Below are 22,056 nucleotides of genomic sequence, written 5' to 3'. Positions count from 1 at the left end.
AGAGTTGTTAAGAGAAGTAAAAGAGCTAATGCATGCAAAATGCAGAGAAAAGTGCCTCACCCAAGGTTAGGACTCAATAATTATTCGTACTTACTGATGTTATTTACACAAATAAACTTCTCATACAATTCCTTACTTTGCTATATTTATCAGGCACACCTTTTTTTCTTTTTTCTATTAGATACTACTCATTCTTAAACATTTCATATGTATGTGGGCAAATGATACGTTTGTATAAAATAGAAGTTTTCAAAAATGTATTACTGAATATATTAAAAATTAGCAGACTGTTTCATCTAGAGAAAGCCCTCTAGCTAAGTTATTTTCAATATTGTACTGTAATGCAGTGCAGAATCAAATACTTGAATTGCCTAACCCAACATAATTCCCTTTTTCTCTGTCTTATTTTCATATATTATGCTAGTTTTTTGGCCCTAAATTTAAAGCTTATATGCATGTGTATATTTTTTATATACAACTTTATCATGTAAATGCTAATCTTTATACCAGATAATAATAATTTTCATTTCAAATGTAGAATGTGAATGTGACTATCACTTTCTCCTATAAATAATATGATAATAATATTTTTGTCTTCCCTCCAAGATAATTTGATGTGCGTATTCTTGAGAACCTCAACAAATAGATTTGATCACTCAAATATGTGATTTGTGCCATATAATCTGAAAAGCATTTTCATGTTTTGAAATCCCCGAATAGTTAACTGCCTTCTTACCTTCTTCTGGATCTTCTGGTACTCTGTAGGCTCTGTATTCTGTCATCTACCTTGGGCATTTCAGAATATAGAATGCCGTAGAGACATATGGTGATAGTAAAAGTTAATGTCATTGCAAGATTCTAATAGAGATAAAATGATAAAGTTATGATCCACTAAACCTTCTATGCAATGAAGGTCAAAGAACAGAGTGTTTCTGCATTGCTCAGAGAGCTGGCGTATCTATGCAGTTTAGTCCTGGCCCAAATTAATTTTACATGAGGAGAGTATAAAAGCTTCAAACTAAATATATGTTGTTTCTATAAAAAGTCACTGATCTTTCTTTTCTTTTAGCTTGGCATGTAATCTCGAGACATTATCTATTAAGTAGTAAAATAGGGAATCAAAAACCTCTTTTTATTAATCCTATAGAATGCCCGATATAGAACATATCTAAATTAAGTATTGAAGAATTAAAATCAGAAGTTCAAACTGAATTAATTGGTAACAAAAGGGGCATTCATCTTCTTCCACACTGTTAAAAATTTCAGGAAATTAATAATCAACTCAAGAATCTTGAGATTATGGTTTGTTACCGTATTTTACAAGTGAGAGTCCAGTGTCCCTTTATCCTATTTATTGTGAGAATGGATCAAAAAGCAAGAAGTTAACTGTTTAGGAATCTGATTTTACTTGGGTGAGTCATTTTATCTTGTTGTGTCTTTACATCCAAGAGCAGTGGATTATTCTGGACCATGAATGCAAGTGAGGTAAAGGCAAAACTTTGATGGGGAAAGTTAATTGTGCAACTAAGTTTTCTCAGCAAGGCACCGGGTGGAGAAGATGGGCTTTGATGTGAAGGAATGGATAGGATTCAGGTTGTGATTTCTTTGCTGCTGAAAGAGTGATAAATCAAATGCTGTGCAGTTAGGAAATCATTCACTTTGCCCTAGCTTTTCCTCAGTGGGTAGATGCTTGTGTACCAGCAGTCAGTGATGCCTTGGTACTGTCAATAATTAGGTAGGATCATTTAGTGGAGGAGCCTTAAAAGTCAAAATGTATATGCATGCATCAGCTTCAGAAGCAATCACCCAAACATTGCTTACCTTTCTTAAATATACATATTTTATTTGAGTATAGTTGACACACAATGTTACATACACATTGCCTATCTCTCTTTCTTAGCATCATGAGTTTTTCAGTTCAAGTGATAAGGACAGTAAGATAAACTTTGAGTTTTGAAAGACACTTCTCACCTTCACCCCTTGTTTTCTCTAGTGTTTACACGGGAGACATAATTATATAAGTCTTGGAATTGATGAAATTATGGAATTGATGAAAGGATATGTTTTTCTAAATAATTTGTTCCCACAGAGAGATTTATGGGCACTAATTCCACAGTGCATGCCCATTCCCTGATTTAGTCTGATTAGTATAGTTGTAGACAAGCTGTAATTTAACATTTAGTGAATCAAATACCTTGGCATGGAGAAAGAAGAAGATGCTACTTTGTCTTGTTTGTTAGAGATCCACAAATTTTTCATATTTGTCCCCTTTGTTTCACTACCATAGTATTTTCTTAATCCAAGAAGTCGTCTGGATCATATACTTGTTTTTTCTTGCCACATTGTTGTTTATCACTCCTGGTGAGCTACATTCAAACCTCCTATGTCTTCAGAATTTAAGCCATATTGTTGTATATGTAGAACCAAGATCGTTTATGTTACTTCCAATAATCATGAAAGTTATTTATGAGCAAACATAAGTGGGGATTTGTCCATTGTCTTCCAAATTCAATTAACTTCAAAGAGAACTGTGGAAAAGCAATGTTCAGTAGCGGTGATATACCTATATACCAACAAAAGAAGAATGGCTTGTTTCCTCTGAACCCAGGACATGGCTATCAATTACCCTAGAGTGAATTCTAAGGTCGCAAACCACGTACTTTATGACCTGTTGTAGTTAAATTAATAATGAGATATCATATTGCTTTTAGTTTGGGTTTCTAGAGATCTGAGTGAGTTTAGAGCAGTGAGTGGTTCTCTAATCCTTGTCCCTAGACTAGCAGTATCAACAGCACCTGGAAACTTGTTAGAAATTTAAATTCTCAGGCACCACCTAATATTTACTGAATCAGAAACTCTCAGTGTGACACCCCTCAATCTGTGTTTAACAAGTTCTGCATGTGATTCTGATGTATCGTACATTTCAGGAGCCATTTGTTTGGGTATGATACTGCCTCAATCCAAACTGTTAAGATGTAAAACAGTAATTGGTGCTGTATAAGACATTAGTCTGAACTTTTATATCCAGATATATTCAAGGAGAGCTTTCTTCTTCAAAAACTTCTGTCTGAAAAATGAAGAACATTATTAACTATGCAAATGCAACTTTAAACAATAGTTGACAGCTTCCTACTTTAGAGGATAAGAGAGTTTTGAAATAATTACTGAGGTTTAGAGTAATACACTGTTAAGTCGAATACTGATATATTTCACATGAAACTGTCAAATATTTAATATTTTATAAAACATATGGAGTGTTTTATTGAGGCACTAAGTAATTCTTATACCTAATAGGTGATTAATTGAACCAAATTGCAGACTTTGCTTTTTGACCTTAACCCAACCCACCCCATCAGCTGACAAGAAATCTATAAAGCTCACATTGTTTTATAATGTATACCACATAGGGCTCAGTGACCCAAACTAAATGATTTTCCTTGCTAACTTAACTCTATGTCTGTATGAAATCATACTTCTGGATTTTATATGATTGAAAATGAGTGCAATAAAACCCAAGATCTAAGCAGATTATGTAAAAATTGATTAGGGGCATTGGCCAGGGAATCTCCTGAATGTTTTTATTGGAAGCACACACACAAATCTGGTGATAGTGTTCCCACTTGCTAATGAGTAACTGACAAACTAAAGCAGTGTCTTCAGAAATCTTAAAGAGTAAGTTAATTAAAGGTCGAATCTACAGGAAGTCACTGTAGCTGTCAAGATTTATTTCCTTCAGCTTGCAGTTGAGAAACACGAGGAATGAAGAGAGAATATATTCAGAAACACGCATAAGAAAATAATTTAGTTCTCAGATTCTCACACAGTGACCCATCTGCTTAGAACACATTGACTATTAATGATTGATTCCAAATCCGTTTCTATAGCAAATGTGTATAGGGTGCCTATAGTGTAATGGACACTGTAGAACATTTTGCACATCAAAATAGATTACAATAGATAACTGCATTGACCATCATCTAGGTAGTAATACCTTTCTGTAATCCAGTGACTGCTTTTTTAAGCATTTCGCTAAAATCAGAACATATCAGAAGGCTGAGGCAAAATGTGCTTCAGAATTATATTTACCACAAACATCATGCTCTTTCCTTCCTAAGGCAAAAGGAGCAATGTTCCTTCATTTACGAAGTAGAATAATAATAATAACAACAATAAAATCCATTTTGGCACCCCCAGTTGCCATGGTAACAAAATGACAAGCGACCTTGATATGCTTTCACTATGTATCGATAATAAGCTAACCATTTGGGAGCATTCATTCTCTTTAGACATGTCTTTTGAGCAGAAATACTATATGCTTTTATTAACTTATGAAGAAGGTGTTATTCATACAGTACTTAATTTGGCAATTATTCAATACGTTGTTTTTTTTAAGAAATGAAGCGATCAGAGATAAAGCAAAGACTCAATTTAGTAGCATTTCCTCCGTTTCCTTTCTATTTATTTTCCCTTTGGAGGAGTGGTCCGGGAGACAAAGAATGAAATCTATAAGCCATAATCTGGATAATAAAATTTCTTTTGCACTTATCTAAACACCACTTAGGAAAGTTCCAACCAAATATAGAAGAGCATTAAAAGAAGAGGAGCTTCAGCTTTTAGCTATATGATGAATCACCTGTATTTCTTTTATTCTACTAGCTTCCACTCTATTCCTAACACAGGGGGATAACTTTCTATTACTGGTGAGTCTTGCTTCACTGTCACCTCTCATAATCCTTTGGGATGGTAACTGAGTTGGGAAAGTAACTATACTTATTTCAGCGTAAAAATATTTTGCTGTTTTGTAATTAGCTAATGTAGATAATGCTGCTATAGACATCAGGTTGCATGCATTCCTTTGAATCAGCATTTTTGTATTCTTTGGGTAAATAACCTAGCAGTGCAATTGTTGAATCATAGGGTAGTTCTATTTTTAACTTTTTGAAGAACCTCCATATTGTTTCCCAGAGTGGCTGCACAAATTTGCATTCCCATCAACAGTATAAAGGGTTCCTTTTACCCCACATCCTCACCAAAACCTGTTGTGTCTTGTGGTTTTCATTTTAGCCACTCTGACAGGTGTGAGATGTTATCTCACTTGTGGTTTGACTTGTATTTCCCTGATGATGAGTGATGTCGAGCATCTTTTCATGTGTCTGTTGACCATATATATGTCGGGGTACCTGGCTGGCTCAGTCGGAAGAGCATGTGACTCTTAATCCTGTGGTTGTAAGTTTGAACCCCACATTGATTGTAGAGATTTCTTACAAATAAATATATAAATAAACTTCAATGATGTTTTAATCCAAGACCACAAACCTAAATTATTAAAACCAAAATAGAATGCAAATGTTCTGAATTCCAACTTTGAAAACCTTTCTGCTACACCATGCTTACACTTCCCTGTTTTAAAAATTTGGGGTGATATATATGTCTCTGTGTGTGTACATACGCTAGTCATCAGAGCCTATCATGCACTGTCCTATTTATCAATCCTGTGAGAATAACCTTGAAAGTTCAAAAATACCTGTATTGGGCACCAATGTGTAAACCAGTTGACCTAAGCTAAAACAAGCAATATGTGAAATACGTAAAATTTCTCTTTAGGAATTTAGTGATTCTTTCCAAAATATAAGTAGGTTCTTGCTGGCTCCCAGAGATCTTTCGCCAAGCCAGCATTCGCCCCTGGGAAGCCTGCAGCCCTCAACTGTTGTCTATTTCCCCTCAGATCCTTATGGTTTCTCTCTCTTTCTCTCTGTCTCTCTGTCTCTGTCTCTGTCTCTGTCTCTCTCTCTCTCTCTCTCTGTCTCTCACACACACACACACTCTCTCTCTCTCTCTTTCTCTTCTCTTCTAGCTTTTGCTCCATTTGTGTAAACTAACAGTTAAAAATCTAAGTAATTAACCTGCTAATAATCCATAGGTGAAAATGACTTATGGTCATTTATTAGAATTTAATTATTTATAGCATATTATATAACTTACTTTTTAATTATGTTTTGTTGTTGTTGTTGTTGTTGTTGTTGTTTACTCTCTGTCTCTCTTTGGTAGAATATAAGTTCCACAAAAGAAAGGGTCCTACTTTGTGTTATTCAAAAATATATCCTCAGTATCTTGAATAGTACTTGGCATATAGTAAGTGCTCAATTAATATTTGTGGCAAGAATTCATGTGGAAAAAAAATCCAGGGTGTCATCTCTGCTCTTCCAAACAACAATACTTAATATAAATTTTTTTTTTGAGTGCTTCACATGTTCCAGACATTGTCTTGATTTGAAGAATCCTTGATTGTTTTTCATTTCTTGGTTTCAAATGTCTTGATTTCAAATCAACCAAAATGCTACTGGTATTAACCATATTTTATAGATAGGAAAACTAGAGTTATACATTACTCAAGGTAATACTGATAGCAAATGTCAGAGCTCCACCAAACCCAGGCAGTTTCATTGACTGGCTCACATTCACATCTACTGTAGCTTGTGTTTTAAAGATAGTTTCTGTTTGGTCTAAACCAAAGAGTAATTCTAATGGTGGAAATTTTGGGGTACCCAGAGAGGAGAATGCCACATGACAAGCTCAAAGGAAGATATTTCTTAAGAGGAAACTTCTCAAATTATTCTCCTCACATGTTCCATAAAGGAAAGTCCATCCTGAGACTCTACAACCTGGCATGCCAGAATCGCCTTTTATTGTCAATAATAGAATCTTAGATTTTTCTGACTTTTTAAACTTTCAGTATTTTCCTCTCCTTATGTTTTCAACCAAATCTCTTGACTAGAGGTCAGCCTCGTGCTTTCCCAGGGTAATTGGGGAGTGCGATGATAAACTAAGAGGGGGAGGCAGTCACAACAGTGACATAGCCAGTACCAGGTCCAGGAGGGCAATTTTAGAACAGAGATAGTACAGAAGGGAAGGACAACATTGTGGAGGTACAGGGCACAGAATTTGCCAAATATTTGGAGATGGGATAAACAAGTGAGGGACAGACACCCCGATTGTGACTCTGAGGGAAAGGTTCAAAGCATGTATGGCTAGAATAATAGTGGTGACATTAACAGAGGAACAGGGTGGAGAAAATATGTTTTCATTATGAAATTTTCCTGAAATGCTGAGTCCAATTTGCCACCATAAGGATAGAATAAAGTATTTTTCAGACATGAAAAGAAAATGTAGCTTCTGTGAAATCTTTTGACAGAAAGCTTCTGGCAGATGTGCTCTGCCAAAACGAGGGAATAGACCACAAAAAGAGACATGGGATCTGGGAAAAGAGCAGTATGACACAGGGAAGAGGCAAAGTGAATCCCCGGGATGATGGCAAAGATGATCCCAGGATGACAGCTGTGTCATGGGAGAGCAGGTCTGGATTGGAGCAGGTTAGAGGCTCCAGGAGCAATTTCTTCAATAGGATAAACCTGATGAAATATTAAGTATACTTGTATATGTTAAAAGTTGATTTATCCAACAAGGAAGGTGTTAATTAATTGAATTCTCCATTAATATAAGGGAAATTGGAAATGGAAACACTAAATCTAGAGTAAACAAAAGTTATGCAAGAAAGGAAAATTAGTCTACTACCACATCACAAGGTTCAGGTGGAAATAGATTTACATACTGTTGTCATTGTAAACATTAAGTAGTCATCTAAACACAAGTTTGTGCTATTGGGAGAATGGGAGGAGGAGAGAGGGAGGAAGTGAGGTGTAGGAAACATGGGCAAGAAACAGCTAACTCCTCATTTGCTTACCAAGAAATCAGGAAATAATAGCTAAAGTAAAACACATGCACAAAGATACAAGGGAGGGGGCACATGGGTGGCTCAGTCATTTAAGTGTCTGACTTCAGCTCAGGTCATGATCTCACTGTTGGTGACTTCGGGCCCCACATTGGGTTCTGTGCTGACATCTCAGAGCCTGGAGCCTGCTTCAGATTTTGTGTCTCTTTCTCTCTCTACCCCTCTCCTGCTTGTACTCTCTCTTTCTCCAAAATAAATAAACATTAGAAAGAAAAAAAGAAAGAAGGACATCATAAATAAATTATTTAAATGGATGGAGGTAAAAACAAAAGAATCAGCTAAAAATGTTGAGTCTTTGCCTCTGGATGAAGGGAAGGTTTTGGGGAGTGGTGATGACAGTCTGCTTTTATTCAAATACTGAGCTCTGTAGAATGGTTGACTTCAAAATATCTGCATATGTAACTCTGATTTTAAAAAAGAAAAAAAACTAACCTGCAAGAAAGCAGAAGAGAAAGGATTCATTTTAGCAAGATAGATGGATGATTCCAATTAAGGGTGAAGAGAATGCAGATAAGGAAAGTACAAATTAAGAAGCTTTGAGAAGGGGGTTCTGGGTGGCTTGGTTGGTTAATCTAGAATCTTGATTTCAGCTCAAGTCCTGATGTCACATTTCGTGAGTTTGAGCCCCTTGCCGTGCTTTGCACTGACAGTGCAGAGCCTGCTTGGGATTCTCTCTCACTCTCTCTCTCTGCCCCTCCCCAACTCCTTCTTGCTCTCTCTCTTTCTCTCTCTCTCTCTCAAAATAAATAAACTTGGAGTGCCTGGGTGGCTCAGTTGCAACTGACTTCAACTCAGGTCATGATCTCCCGGTTTGTGCGTACAAGCCCCGCATTGGGCTCTGTGCTGACAGCTCAGAGCCTGGAGCCTGTTTCGGATTCTGTGTCTCCCTTTCTCTCTGCCCCTCCCTGTTGGCACTTTGTCTTTCTATGAAATAAATAAACATTTAAAATGAATGAATAAATAAACAAACAAACAAACTTAAAAAATAAGATGAGCTTTGGGGAATTTGATTTCAGATTATCTCTTTCTTTACCACAAAGAGAATGCACTAATGTCTTCTGTTGAAAGTGACAGCTGTTGAGTATTAGAAAATGGTCTGATTGTGACAGAGAAGGAAGACATATAAAAGGATTGCCAATCATCAGCTGAATCAAACTGATATTAAGTAACCTGAATTTGTAGGGTGCTTTCTCAGTGGATGAATGTCCACTGTTTTCTGGAGCAACTAACAGTCTATGAATGAAATAGCCAATATTGAACTTGGGAGCTTATGAGGAGTGGGGAAATGGTGAAGGTGAGCTAAAGGAAAGATGGGATTCTAGGTTGTTTAGAATTTAGAGTCTTTAGAATTTAGAGAGGGAATTGAAGCCATATTTGGTGAACATGAGGGAAATTAAAAGAGAACAAGAGCCTGGGGGTTATAATTATAAAAATGAAGAGGATGAGAAAAGAAGACATGAGATGAATGTCAAAGATGGGAATTGTAGCATTTGGAATTATAGTATAGAACTTCTTCAAGCCACAGTGAGGTAGGTGAGCCCCCATCCAAATAGCTTCAAGCAGGTCAGTAGCAACAGGTGACACTGATGTAGCCATTAGGAGTCTGTATCCCCAAGGCAAGAGTTCAGTCGCATTGTCCTGAGGTGCAGTATAGAGATGGAAAACCTACCCAGTGAACCAGAGTACTGATGGTCCTTCCAAAAGATCACAACCACAAACATGTCCACTAGAGTTTGGCGTAGTCAAGTAATTCCAGTCCAGAAGCAAACTCAGGAACTGGCCTCAAGCATGTGGTCCTGTGCTCATATTGTGCTAGGAATGCATTACCGCACTGCAAGCACTTAATTAATCAAAGCATGTAGCTTCTGAAATATGCAGATAAATTAGTAAGGAAAATGGAATCTTTGTTATGCTATTTTTCTTAATGATTAGAGTGTGTTCTAAATAAACAGAAAACAAATTGATTGCCAAAAACTATGTTAATGTGCTTTTAATTCACAAGGGTTAAGCATGTAAAAGTCAGGATATTGAAAGTTAAGGTTTTCATAGAAACATTAATTTGACAACACTGTGCATATTAGGTGTGGGAGGTTTATATTGTATAGCATAAAAGCAGTAGGAAGTATTGCAAAGTGTGGCTCAGTTAAACAAATGAAGTAACAAATTTAGGGGAAAGTCATTAAATGTGATTATGGAAAAAAATTGTTTTGCAACCTCCAAAGAAGTGTTCTAAAATTTAATTTTAGAAAATAATGCTTTCAAATCTCTTCAAAAAATATTTTCAATGGAAATTATTCATTTTTATACAAAATCAATTTCACTAGCACATTGTATATTCTGGCATGAGTTTATGCCTTTCATCTGCAGTTCAAATCTGATCCTAACAGACCAAAAGGAGAACCAATTGGCTATTTTCATGGTCTAGTTGATAAAGATTTCATAGACTGAAAATTAAATTTAAGGGTTTAAATTTTTTTTTTAGTATATGGAGAATATGGAGGAAATTTTGAATGTGAACAATCCTGCCAATGTATTAATACTTGCTTATATATATCTGCCCTTTGTATATTTCTATAAACTATTTGCCTGTATGCATTATGGAAATTCCAATCTGACCACACAAAATGTTTTATTAGGTGGCATAGAAAAAGAAGAGAATTTAGGGCATGTTCAGAGAGGGAAGTGCACCAGAAAACACACCCACAACTTTAATATGTCTCTATTTTGATTCCTGCCTTATGAACTGGACAGCAGATCTGGAAGCCTGACTTCTCTAGCACAGATGCACTGAGCCACAGGTTGATATTTCTGTCACCTTGGCCACAGATGTCCCATTTACTCTGTAGGAAACAAGAGTGGTTGACCCATGAAACAACCCCTCAGAGCATTTCGCTTCCCAGTTCAGTCAGAATTAAAGGCAATAATAAAGGAAAGGGAAAGGAAGGGAAGGGAAGGGAAAGAAAGGAAACTATTACTGGAATTATAATACTAACTCAATTATAATTATCACCAATTCCAATTATTATTTAATTAATTTTAAGTAATAGTAAAGATTTTGTATTCCTTTAAATCAAATATAAGTTATTTTGGGGGGCCAAGTTAACAAACGAAAACCAAAAGTACCCTTACAAAGGAGCAGATCATGAAAATAGAAAGATACATTGACATGCTGCTAACATTCCTATTTTCCATTGTATTTTATGTCATAGCAAGGCAATCTACAGAACAATAAAGGTTTATTCATAGAAGTGAGATATGTAAATTCCTGAGCTAGCAGACTTCTGGCCCAATATTCAAACGCCCCTTCAAAAAAGGGCACAATGGTCTGCATTTTCCACTGTAAGAAATGTATGCAATTGCATTCCATGGCAATGAACTCTTTATAAGCTTGATGAAGAAGAATGCTTTGTATATTTACTTTAATCTTTACCCATGCTATTTTCTGTTTCCAAACAAACAGAAGGACAAATGCAGGCTGCCAACTCGCAGGATGTACAAACAAGTGTTATTGAATATTCAGAAGTATGGTGGTATTTCTAAAGTTCAACAACAAATCACTTAGAGTCTTTCTTTTGTTTTTAATTTTTCCTTATTCAGGCACCACAAGGCCACATAAGGAGGGTGAGGTCCCTGGAGTGGACTATATTTTCATCACCGTTGAAGATTTTATGGAATTGGAGAAAAGTGGTGCTCTCTTAGAAAGCGGGACTTATGAAGGTAAGCACAGCTCGTCTGCTAAATTTATTCCTTGTTGCATCACATTTTTCTCTGTTGCTGAAATGCATTAGGATGCCAGATTACTGATAAGCTACTGCTTTTGGTTTGAGAGCTTTAATAAGGTAATTTTAGAAACATATTTTCTAAATAAAAAGTTAGGATACACCTAGATTAATTCTACTCTTAAGATGCTGAGAGATATGTATGTGCCCACTGAAATATACTTGTGATGGCCTCCTGAGACTAAGCTGTGATCTTCCAAATAAATTATCTTCATCTTTAGATAACATCTCAAGGAGCACAGGACTTGAGTTGCAGTCCTGTCATTATCTCTGTGTGGTTTTTTTTTTAGTTCCTTCACTTCACTGGCCTTCACTTGCATCTCATTCAAAATGATGAAGTAGGAAAATATGAGGAACTATGATCTGTGCTTGCTCTCCCAAGCTCTACTGCAATAGAAAAGTCTCCTTGTGTACTCAAGTCAAACATGAACAATAGATGACACTAAAAGCTTGAATGTAGGAAGTATCTTTCAGTGGAAAGAGCACTGTAACATGAACCAGAATCTGTCTCAGTTCCAAATCTGGCTTTATTACTTATCCACTATAAATACTAAATAACTCTGTTGATCTGTGAACCTCAGTAGAATTATCTGTAAAAGGAGAACGGTAGCATTGAAAAGCATAAATAAATAACATGTTGATATCATCACATTTATACATTTAAGTGACATCTACAGGCATGTAGTTTATGTCTAATGGAATTATGTATTTCATAGCCATTGTATGTGTGAACTATGTATACATTAGTAAGTTCAAAGATGAATCCAGTTTTACTGTATTAAAAGTAATAGTGAGTGATATTAAAAACAAAAGTAATAATATATGCATTGCTGTTTAGTCAATCAAATACTTGAGGTCTCCCATTAGCAAGTAAGTTGGGTTCATTAGTAGTTTGACCTTCTACTTCCTCCTTCACTTACTTGTAGATGCCCAGTGGACTAGAGTTACTTAAGAACTTAATATTTTATATTGTTAGAAATATTAAAATCTCTTCTTTTACTTTGCATTCCTAAGGCAATTTAGGCTGAGACATGTGCCTACATTATGGCTAAGACATTTAGTTGCTTATTGCCACATTTATAGGAAATAGGCAAAAATACCCAGGAAAAGAAAATGGTTTTACACATGAGTATTGTTTCTTGTTCATGTTGTCAAAAATAAGTAATGATGGAGGTTGATTGAAAATATTTTAAATATAAAAGCTGTGTTGCTCATATAAGCTGCTTAAACTATATGAAAAATAACTGTATAAATCATAGAAAGTACTTATATCAAAGAAGTCAGAGTAAATAAACAATAAATTTTGTAGCATATTTTCTTGTGAGTTTTGTGACATTATTTAGTGGCATTCATTAGTTTGTATGTCTGCCAATAATAATGTATTTAATTAACTTATTTAATATTATATATGTAACATACATAAATATAAATATATGTTATAATATAAAAGCAAATATAAATATTATATTTATATAACAAAAAACCCAGAAGCTTAACATGCAGGAGCATCTCAAAAGTAGTATGGTTAACAATATGACCTTTTCTTTTTGTTTTTAAAAATAAAGACTCTGTTAACTGTATAGAAGGTGAAAAAAAATTAAACCAAATGTTCATGTTAAATCTCCAGTACTCTCAGGATGAAATTTAATAGCAATATTTTAAAATAAAGTAAATTTTAGGTTCCAGTTAAATTTTGAGGAAACTATCCTGAAACCATAAAAATATAGCCAAGTTTCATGAGCCAGGGTGGGTTGTCTTGAATCTTTTTCAGACATCTTTTCAGTATTGAAAGTTTAGTTTGCTAAAGTTTGGTGCCAGCTTGTTAATTGCCTCCACATGCATAGAGCTGATCATTGACTAAAAAGACTTTGTATATATGACTTTGTGGAATCAATACCATTGCTTACAAATACACATGGTATACTTGGTTGAAAGCAATATTCCTTTTTCGGGTCACATAACCGTCTGGGCAGACACCTAGGTAGCATTCTCAAATCTCGGGATCTTCAGATTTTCTTACAATTACAGCTGAGGAACCAGTAGAATTGACATTCTAATGAAAATCACTATTATTCCTTCAGGACTGATCATAAACTCAAGGCTCAGGACTACCACTTAGTGTGTTATTTGTCAAGGAAACCTGGGGAATGCCTTTTCTGCTGTTGATGCCTTCAGAATATACAGAATAACAATAATGTGCTCCTTAGCCAGACAAAGAAAAACCTGAGAGCTTTTATATTTGTCAAAATTCCATGACATCAATCTCTCATAAAATTTCTTCAATAAAATCACAGTTTTTCTATGTTATATATTCTCCTTTCTGCAGTGTTTGGACCATTGCTCCCTTTCCTTCTCCTTGCTAAAACATTTTCATGCCTTCTCAGTACTCTACAGCCTTCAGCCAGACTAGAAAATTCATCTTTGATATCTGTGACTCCACTAAAGAAAGTAAGAAGAAATTGGGTTACTCTTAGTGGCGCTTTTTTTTTTTTGGCGGGAGGTGTACTCTCAGTGTTAAGGTTATAGATCTTTTAGCTATGTTAGGTCTGATTCCAACCCAGAAACAAGAATATCAAGACTGCTAATGCAATTGGAGGTAGGGAGATAGTCTCTGCTTCTTCTTGCTCATAAATACTTACCAACTTGTGCATTTCTTGTCAGGGACTGGGACCCCATTCATTTTTGATTAGCAAAGATCAAGAAAATCCTCTATAAAATGTCTAGTTAAGATGCCCGTCATTGAAGAAACCAGTCTTATAGCATTCACCCCCACTACTCAGTTTCAGAACAGGAAACATCTACCTGAAAAGTAGTTGTGAGGAAGAATACATTTTTAAAGTATTTCTCATATGTATGCATTTTTGTCTCACTGTCAATAATTCTAGTTTTAATCTTGGTTAAAGATGTAGCTAAAATGAAATTTGTCCTTTGATTAGAAACAAAGTAGACTTTCTTGAATTGCAGATCTGCCTCCTAGAAATTGGCTCAAATTACTCGCCCCAAAAGAGCAATTCTTTTATTTACCACAGACTGCAAGGCCTTAATGTGTGTGAGTTACTATCTACGGTTATGCTCCATGATCCTAGACACAGTTTTAGCAGATTCCTTTTCTCTGCAGCACCAACTCCTCACTCTGTCTGAGCACCTCATTTCAGTTTGTTATACAACAGCTGCTGAATGCCCTTGTATGTAAATGGCCCAGAGGATTTGGTTCTGGTGGACCATCAGGTGTTGGTAAACAGCCTCTTTTCCGTGATTTGGATGATCTCATCCTTATCTTTTCATATTGAATCAAGTTTAAAATTAAGTTAATAGAACAAAGCCCAATGGTGAGCCTGATGTAAAATCAAGTAACACAACACTATGAATCTTTATGTCAGGACTGAAGATGTAGGCTTCATGTGAAACAGACCACAGAGTTCTTTAGTTAAATACAGATAATTCCTTTGGGATTAAGGTCACATGCAGGTATAAGTGAGACACCAAGAGGTAGGATTAAATGAGTTGATCTGGTAATCTAAAGGGTAAATAATCTAAGTACCTGGAAGGCAACACGTCTTTGGGAACTGTCCAAAGTGCTGAATTAGCCATGGCTCTAAATCAGTGAATCCTGCCTGACCTACTTCTTCCAGTTGTCTCCAATGTTACATTCATGGTTTCATTCACCAGTCTTACCAGTTGTCTGCCTCAACCGTTGTTCTAAATGGCATTATTAACTAACCCCATGTCTCCTGAGCAGTTCCTGGAATCTCATTTCATTTAACTCATCTACTTAGATCATCCACAGTCATGTTCCAAGCAGCACTTCTGTCATAACATCCACTACCATATTTTGCTGTTGTGCTTTTAAATGGAGCAATGCTATTTTGCTATCTATTGAAGAAGCCACTGATCCTAAACTTCAGTGTTTCCTTTAAATCTACATAAGCTCAATTGTAACATTGCCCCAATTTTTAGGAGGATCAAATCAAGACAAGCAAATTATTTGGGATTCTAACAGAATATAGTGCAAATATAGCACTTACCTTCATCTCAATTTTGTGGTTTCTCCTAATCATGGGCCTTAATTTATATGGACTTGAGCCTAATGCAAACAGCACACCTATTTTCTTAAACAGTTTTATTACAGGATTATGAAATTCAATATGTTCACTTCAATATGTACATAAAAGTTTGGTCCTTCTAGGTGTAGCACATAAAATCCTGTAAAAAATATTAAGTATTAAGTACAAATAATTTTGTATAAATGTAACTTAAGCAGTTATATGATGAGAGAAGACATATAACAAATTTTACATAAATCCATTTCATGTCACTAAAATCAGCATCAACTTTTTTGAAAATATCATGGCCTTGATGAATTTATTATTAAAATTTTGAATTGGTGTTTTCAATAAAGAGAGCATTGGATGATAAGGAGATACTGATGCTAAAGAAAAATTATTACTGGTACTGTAAATAATCTTGAGGAAAACCGTTCTTCTATCAGTCCAAGTTTCTAAATAATATTTCCTGAAGGGCAGATCAGTGCTTAAATTGATGCTAAGGTTGTTGCCATTCCAGGAACCAAAATTAAATAAGAAGTGATTGTTTTTCCCTTGTACAAGAGAAAATTTTTACCATGCAAATAATAACCTCTATAACAACAGTAGATTCTTGGAGCTTGCACTTAAGGGATCCAGTTGTTATTATATACCCAGATTATAACATGTTTTTATTTTGATACTTGCTCCTTTTTCTTTCTTTTGGCAATATTCCTACCATTGAAGATTCCAAGCCATACATTTGGGTGTTCATTTGAGGAACACAAAACATTAATACATAAGCTTACTAAATGTTTATTTGAACAATAGAGGAAAACAACGTTAGTGAAGTATTATACTTCTTTGGGATCTCATAATGCCAAGTTTTTTTTTCCCTCTGATTTTTTTCTCTGATTCAGTTTGTATTCAGAGTTATGGACAATGTATGATTTTTGCATTCTGCTATGCTCTTGTGTAAAGCACTAAAACTGGAAGTATTATTGTGCCTTAAAAGGTGACAAAATCTCCTTTTGGTTTGGGACTTTTGTAAACCCAACTTTTTCCAAAATACATAATGAAAATGCCTATTTCCAAGTATTTTTTTCTCCCAAAAGGACTAGAAGAAACAAACCAAGAAAGTAATTAACTAATTTTATACAATCATATAAATTATAACTTAAAGACTAAAGTCAAGGAACATGAAATGGCTTGCTTGCTTTTACCTAAAGTACAATATTAACTAGTTTATTGTTAGCCCTACAAATTTTTGTTCAGATGTAGCTAAAAGGAACAGGCTTTTTGGAGTATGTCATTAAAATAAAGCCAATATTCATGAGCATAAGACTCACTTCTTCAGCTCTTTCACAACCAATAATGATGATGATACTAGGTAAAGCCTAGGATTCCAAAACTGTGATATTCAGGGTTTAATTAATTTCCTTCAAGCTCATGTCTATAATTACTATGATTTTCTAACTCTTGTAAACATTCCCTATACATTTTTTGAGAGAGAGAGAGAATGAGAGAGCAAGCAAAGGAGGGGTGGATAGGGAGAGAGAGACAGAGACAGAGGCAGAGACAGAGATATTCTTAAGCAGGCTCCATGCTTCGTGCATAACCCCATGTGGTGCTCGATCCCATGACCATGAGATCATACCCTGAGCCAAAATCAAGAGTCAGATGCTCAACTGACCGAACCACCCTGGTGCCCCTCCACCTCCCTATAAATTTTTATCTGAAACAAATTGAGAATTCACCTGAAAAAAATATATAATGCCCTTCATTTAGTGGGAAGAAAAAAATGCCTGACTTTAAAGTTTTTACTTACATTTCTTTCCACTGCTTCAACACACAGAACCTATTTATCTTTCCTGATTGGATGAATATTTTCAACTTTCTGAGTTGTTCTACTTTAAATTTACTCATTTTGTAGGAGGCACTCAAGAGAGTTTTGATCAATTTGATTATAACAGTCTTGTACATGAGAGCATATGTTTCTCTGAAATATTATCAACATAGTGATGATCAATGGCTCTTGCCATGTCTTAGATTATTTCTTTAAATATAATTTCTTGTCAAATTGGCCAACATACAGTGTGTAAAGTGTGTTCTTGGTTTTTGGGGTAGATTCCCATGGTTCATTGCTTGCATATAACACCCAGTGCTCATTCTGACAAGTGCCCTCCTCAATGCCCATCACCCATTTTCCCCTCTCCCCCATCAATCCTGAGACTGTTCTCTATATTTAAGAGTCTCTTATGATTTGCCTCCTCCATCTTTCCTTGTTTGTAACTATTTATTTTTCCCCCATCCCTTCCCCCATGGTCTTATGTTAAGTTTATCAAGATCCACATATGACTGAAAACATATATCTGTCTTTCTCTGACTGATTAGTCTTAGATTAGACATACAGACCTTCCTAAAGGAGATTTACCTACCTCAGTTATTTTAGGTGGTGCCTGAATGCCCCCTTCCTGCCAATTTTTTTTCTTTTCCAGAGACTTGTATCATAGACCAATAACTTGAAAACTATAACATAACATCCGTCTCTAAAAAAGTCATTTTTGTATTTGAATTTCAAATCTGAAAAATAAAACTTCCTGGGACATTATTTCCTTATATCTTCTATATTCCTCCTCTGAATAACAGAAGAGTCTACAATCTCATTGACCATGGATCTGTTCTTTCTCTCAGGGGGAATAGGAATCGCCAAAATTAGAAAAAAAAAAAAATAGTCCTGTCGTTTTATTGCTAAGTAAGTATTTTATTTCAAAACATTGATATCAATCACCAGCAAAGCTGGTGATTCTTCACAAAGATCTTCACAAAGATCACTTTATGAATTGTTTTTATAGACAACAAATTCCATTCATGCACAAAACAATATCTGAAATTTTGAGGACTCCATTGATCATCCTGCAAAGTATACAGTTATGCTGTATATGCTGACTAACAATTATGAAGTTACAGTTCTAAAAAATACCCTGATGTCCTGCGTTTTAAAAAAGCAATCATGGGGTGCCTGGGTGGCTCAGTCGGTTAAGCGGCTGACTTCGGCTCAGGTCATGATCTCACGGTCCGTGAGTTTGAGCCCCACGTCGGGCTCTGTGCTGACAGCTCAGAGCCTGGAGCCTGTTTCAGATTCTGTGTCTCCCTCTCACTGACCCTCCCCTGTTCATGCTCTGTATCTGTCTCAAAAATAAATAAACGTTAAAAAAAAATTTTAAGAAAAAGCAATCATGTTGCAGAAGATTCACACCATATGAAAGCTCTTCCTTGTTGAAGGCTTGGAAACTCTGGCAATTATGGAAAATCCTTCATAACACTGTATTAAAATTTTATATAGTGAAACAATCTGTCCTTATGTAATAATCAGCTCTCTTAGATCTTTGTAGGCTGTGTATGTTTGTAACAACCAGATAAGTTTAGGATAAAGTGGTCAATATATCTTGTTTGCATGAGACAATTTCCATGAAAGTTAATTCTAAAGACTCTACAAATGTGAATTTTAAAGGACCAGTAAAAACCTAAATTGATATTAATTATTAGTTACAATAAAACGGAGAGTTTGACTTATACTGTCTTCAGCCTATTTATATTAGTTATGCTGGCTTCCTTTCTGTTATTTGAACAGAACAAACACATTCCTATCCATCTGGGATCTTGAATTTGTCATTTCACTTTCCAGGGCTACTTGTCTTCCAAATAACTAACTACATATCCCATTTTCTCACTTTGAGATATTCATTTAAAAGTTTTCAGGAAACTCTTACCTGGCAACCTTATCCAAAACTGCACCTGCCAACTTTCTCCATTCCTTTTCTCTGATTTGCTTTTCTTTACTGTAGCTACTATATAACTGAAAATATAGTTTGTGCCCATTTGTCTATTTGGTTATTGTCAGTATCCACCCACCTGAATGTAAACTTCAGGAGGTCAGGTAACTTGTTTGCATCATTTCTAATTCTTAAGTTTAGAGTGCTCTCTGGCACCTAGGAAGCACTAAATGAATATGAGTTGAATGACTGAATGGATGCCTAGATTCCTTCCTCAAACCCAACAGTGGAAACCCCTTAATAGAAACCCCATACAGAAATCCACCTTAGCTTGAGACCCTAGAACAAACACATCAACTTCCTAATTCAAAATGTTCTAAGTCAATAGTATGGAGCTGTATAACACCAATTTGACCTCAGAATCTTGTACTAGATTAACTTTGTATCATAATTGTAATAATTTTAGTCTTGTCTTAATTCTCATCATTAACTTCATGAGTCCCTGTTCTGAGTTCTGATATTTGTTTGTCTCTCAGTACCATACAAACTATAACACTGTCCCCAGAATATAGTTCTTACATTCCTTTAGCCATTCCCAATAGTCTGGGTTTTTTTCACTACAGTAATTCATGGTGTATCAAATCACTCAAAATCAAAACCTAGTAGTCTTGGTCAACAAAACTGTATCTCCCATCAAACCACCTCTCCACCAAAGTTCTATTGATTGTGTCACCTAAATACTTCTTCGACTCAGGGTAATTTCCCATTCATATAATCCCTGTCATGTTCATGTTCTCTTTATTTTTTCCAAAAGAATTACAGACTTTTTTGATTTTTCTACTTCTAATACAGAAAGTCCATGAGGAGTTGGAGAACAGAAGTAATGAAGCCAAACCTATAGGAGAGTTAGAAAAGTCCTAGAATATATTGGAAATATGCAAATTCCAAAAGTTACTTTAAAACAAAAAAACTAGTATGTGTGTTCTCTCACTAAAGAAATGTAAAGCCATTTTATTTAATGGGGACATGTGGTACTTGGAATGTATAGGTTATTTCACTAACATTTTCTGATTAGTTTTCAATTAACTATAAAGGAGCATGAGTTTCTTGATTATTCTTTTATTCTTAGAGAATTTATGGAAAGTAAATGGAAATAAAATTTTATTCCATTATTAATTGTACACTGCTAGTAAGATCTTTACTCCCACCTCATCTTTCTCTTTCTTTCATTTTACATAAGGGTGACTTTAAATTTTCTTATACTATGTGAAAGTTTGGTTTCTTTCACTAAATATTTAATGGACAAAATGATAAATCTGAAAAATTAATAATTTATTATTTTTTTTTAATTTTGAGAGAGACAGAGGGAGAGTAAGCAGAGAGGAGCAGAAATAGAGGGAGACAGGGAATCCCAAGCAGGCTCCATGCAGTCAGCACGCAGTGCCCTACCTGCAGCTGGAACTCACAAAACCACAAGATCATGACGTGAGCCAAAATCAAGAGTCAGACCCTTAGCAAACTAAGCCACCCAGGCATCCTGTGAAAAATTCATAACTTAAATTGAAATATTAATGGTAACCCAAATAGTGACTATAACATAAGGTATCAATAAACAAAAGTTTTTTTTTTTTAATTTTTAAATTTTATGTATTTATTTTGAGAGAGAGAGAGTGGGAGAGGGGCAGAAAGAGGGAGAGAGAGAATCCCAAGCAGGCTCTGCACTGTCAGCCCTGAGCCCAGTGTGTGGCTCAAACTAACAAACCATGAAATCATGACCTGAGCCAAAATCAAGAGTTGGACACTTAACCCACTGAGCAACCCAGGTGCCCCAAAACAGTTTTAAACAATGTATAGGAAGCTCAAACTGAGATGAAACTTATGATGATGGGTCTATAAAAGGAAAAGACTTGATTTTAAAATTTCCCAGTGAGTTTTCTTTCTTTTTCTCCCCTACTTTCATTCCATATATAAGAATGTTACTGCAACGGACACATATTTGACTAAAGACACCTGCCCTTTGGCACTGACCTGATACTGGAGGGTGCTATTTCCCCAAAGGGATCTGTTCCTCTGGGCGAGCCCACAAAGAACAGAAAGATTTCTCCAGGTCAGGTCCCTGAGGATTATTTCCAAGAGGATTAGATAGTTCCTATTTCTGCTCCCATTCTGAGTTCTCCATTAAACTTCCAGAGAAAAATCTACTGATGCAGCTATCTGGTTTCCCTAGAGATGAAGCAAGCATTATTACCCCTTGGATTGAAGTGTAACTTGTTGCAAAAATGGTGATTCCATGGGGCGCCTGGGTGGCGCAGTCGGTTAAGCGTCTGACTTCAGCCAGGTCACGATCTCGCAGTCCGTGAGTTCCAGCCCCGCGTCGGGCTCTGGGCTGATGGCTCAGAGCCTGGAGCCTGTTTCCGATTCTGTGTCTCCCTCTCTCTCTGCCCCTCCCCCGTTCATGCTCTGTCTCTCTCTGTCCCAAAAAAATAAATAAACTTTGAAAAAAAAATTTTTTAAAAATGGTGATTCCTATCATTTGTACCCTCAAGGATGTCCAGGAATACTCATTTCTAAATATGATTTGCAAGTTTGGTAATTTTAACTACTTTTCTCCCTCCTCCTATCCCCCCCCTCAATTTAATAAGTCTTTTTTACAGTAAAATGTAGCAGCAAATTAGAAGAGGGTGTGTGCA

At 35.7% G+C, this 22,056-nt stretch overlaps 1 protein-coding gene across 5 annotated transcripts in view; it reads left to right on the top strand.

The window, feature by feature from the left end:
• The window catches only part of MAGI2 (membrane associated guanylate kinase, WW and PDZ domain containing 2), a 1,357,364-nt gene that overhangs the window by 747,548 nt on the left and 587,760 nt on the right, over nt 1-22,056 (top strand). For all 5 annotated transcript variants that reach the window (XM_043588690.1, XM_043588689.1, XM_043588693.1 and 2 more), the window contains exon 3: nt 11,387-11,506. In XM_043588690.1, coding sequence (XP_043444625.1) covers nt 11,387-11,506 — 120 coding nt within the window. The remainder of the gene's footprint in view (nt 1-11,386; nt 11,507-22,056) is intronic.

The sequence above is a fragment of the Prionailurus bengalensis genome, chromosome A2, assembly GCF_016509475.1.
Source record: "Prionailurus bengalensis isolate Pbe53 chromosome A2, Fcat_Pben_1.1_paternal_pri, whole genome shotgun sequence".
Classification (NCBI taxonomy): Eukaryota; Metazoa; Chordata; class Mammalia; order Carnivora; family Felidae; genus Prionailurus; species Prionailurus bengalensis.
Note: the sequence above shows the minus strand (reverse complement) of the source record. Positions and strands in the feature narration are given on the sequence as shown.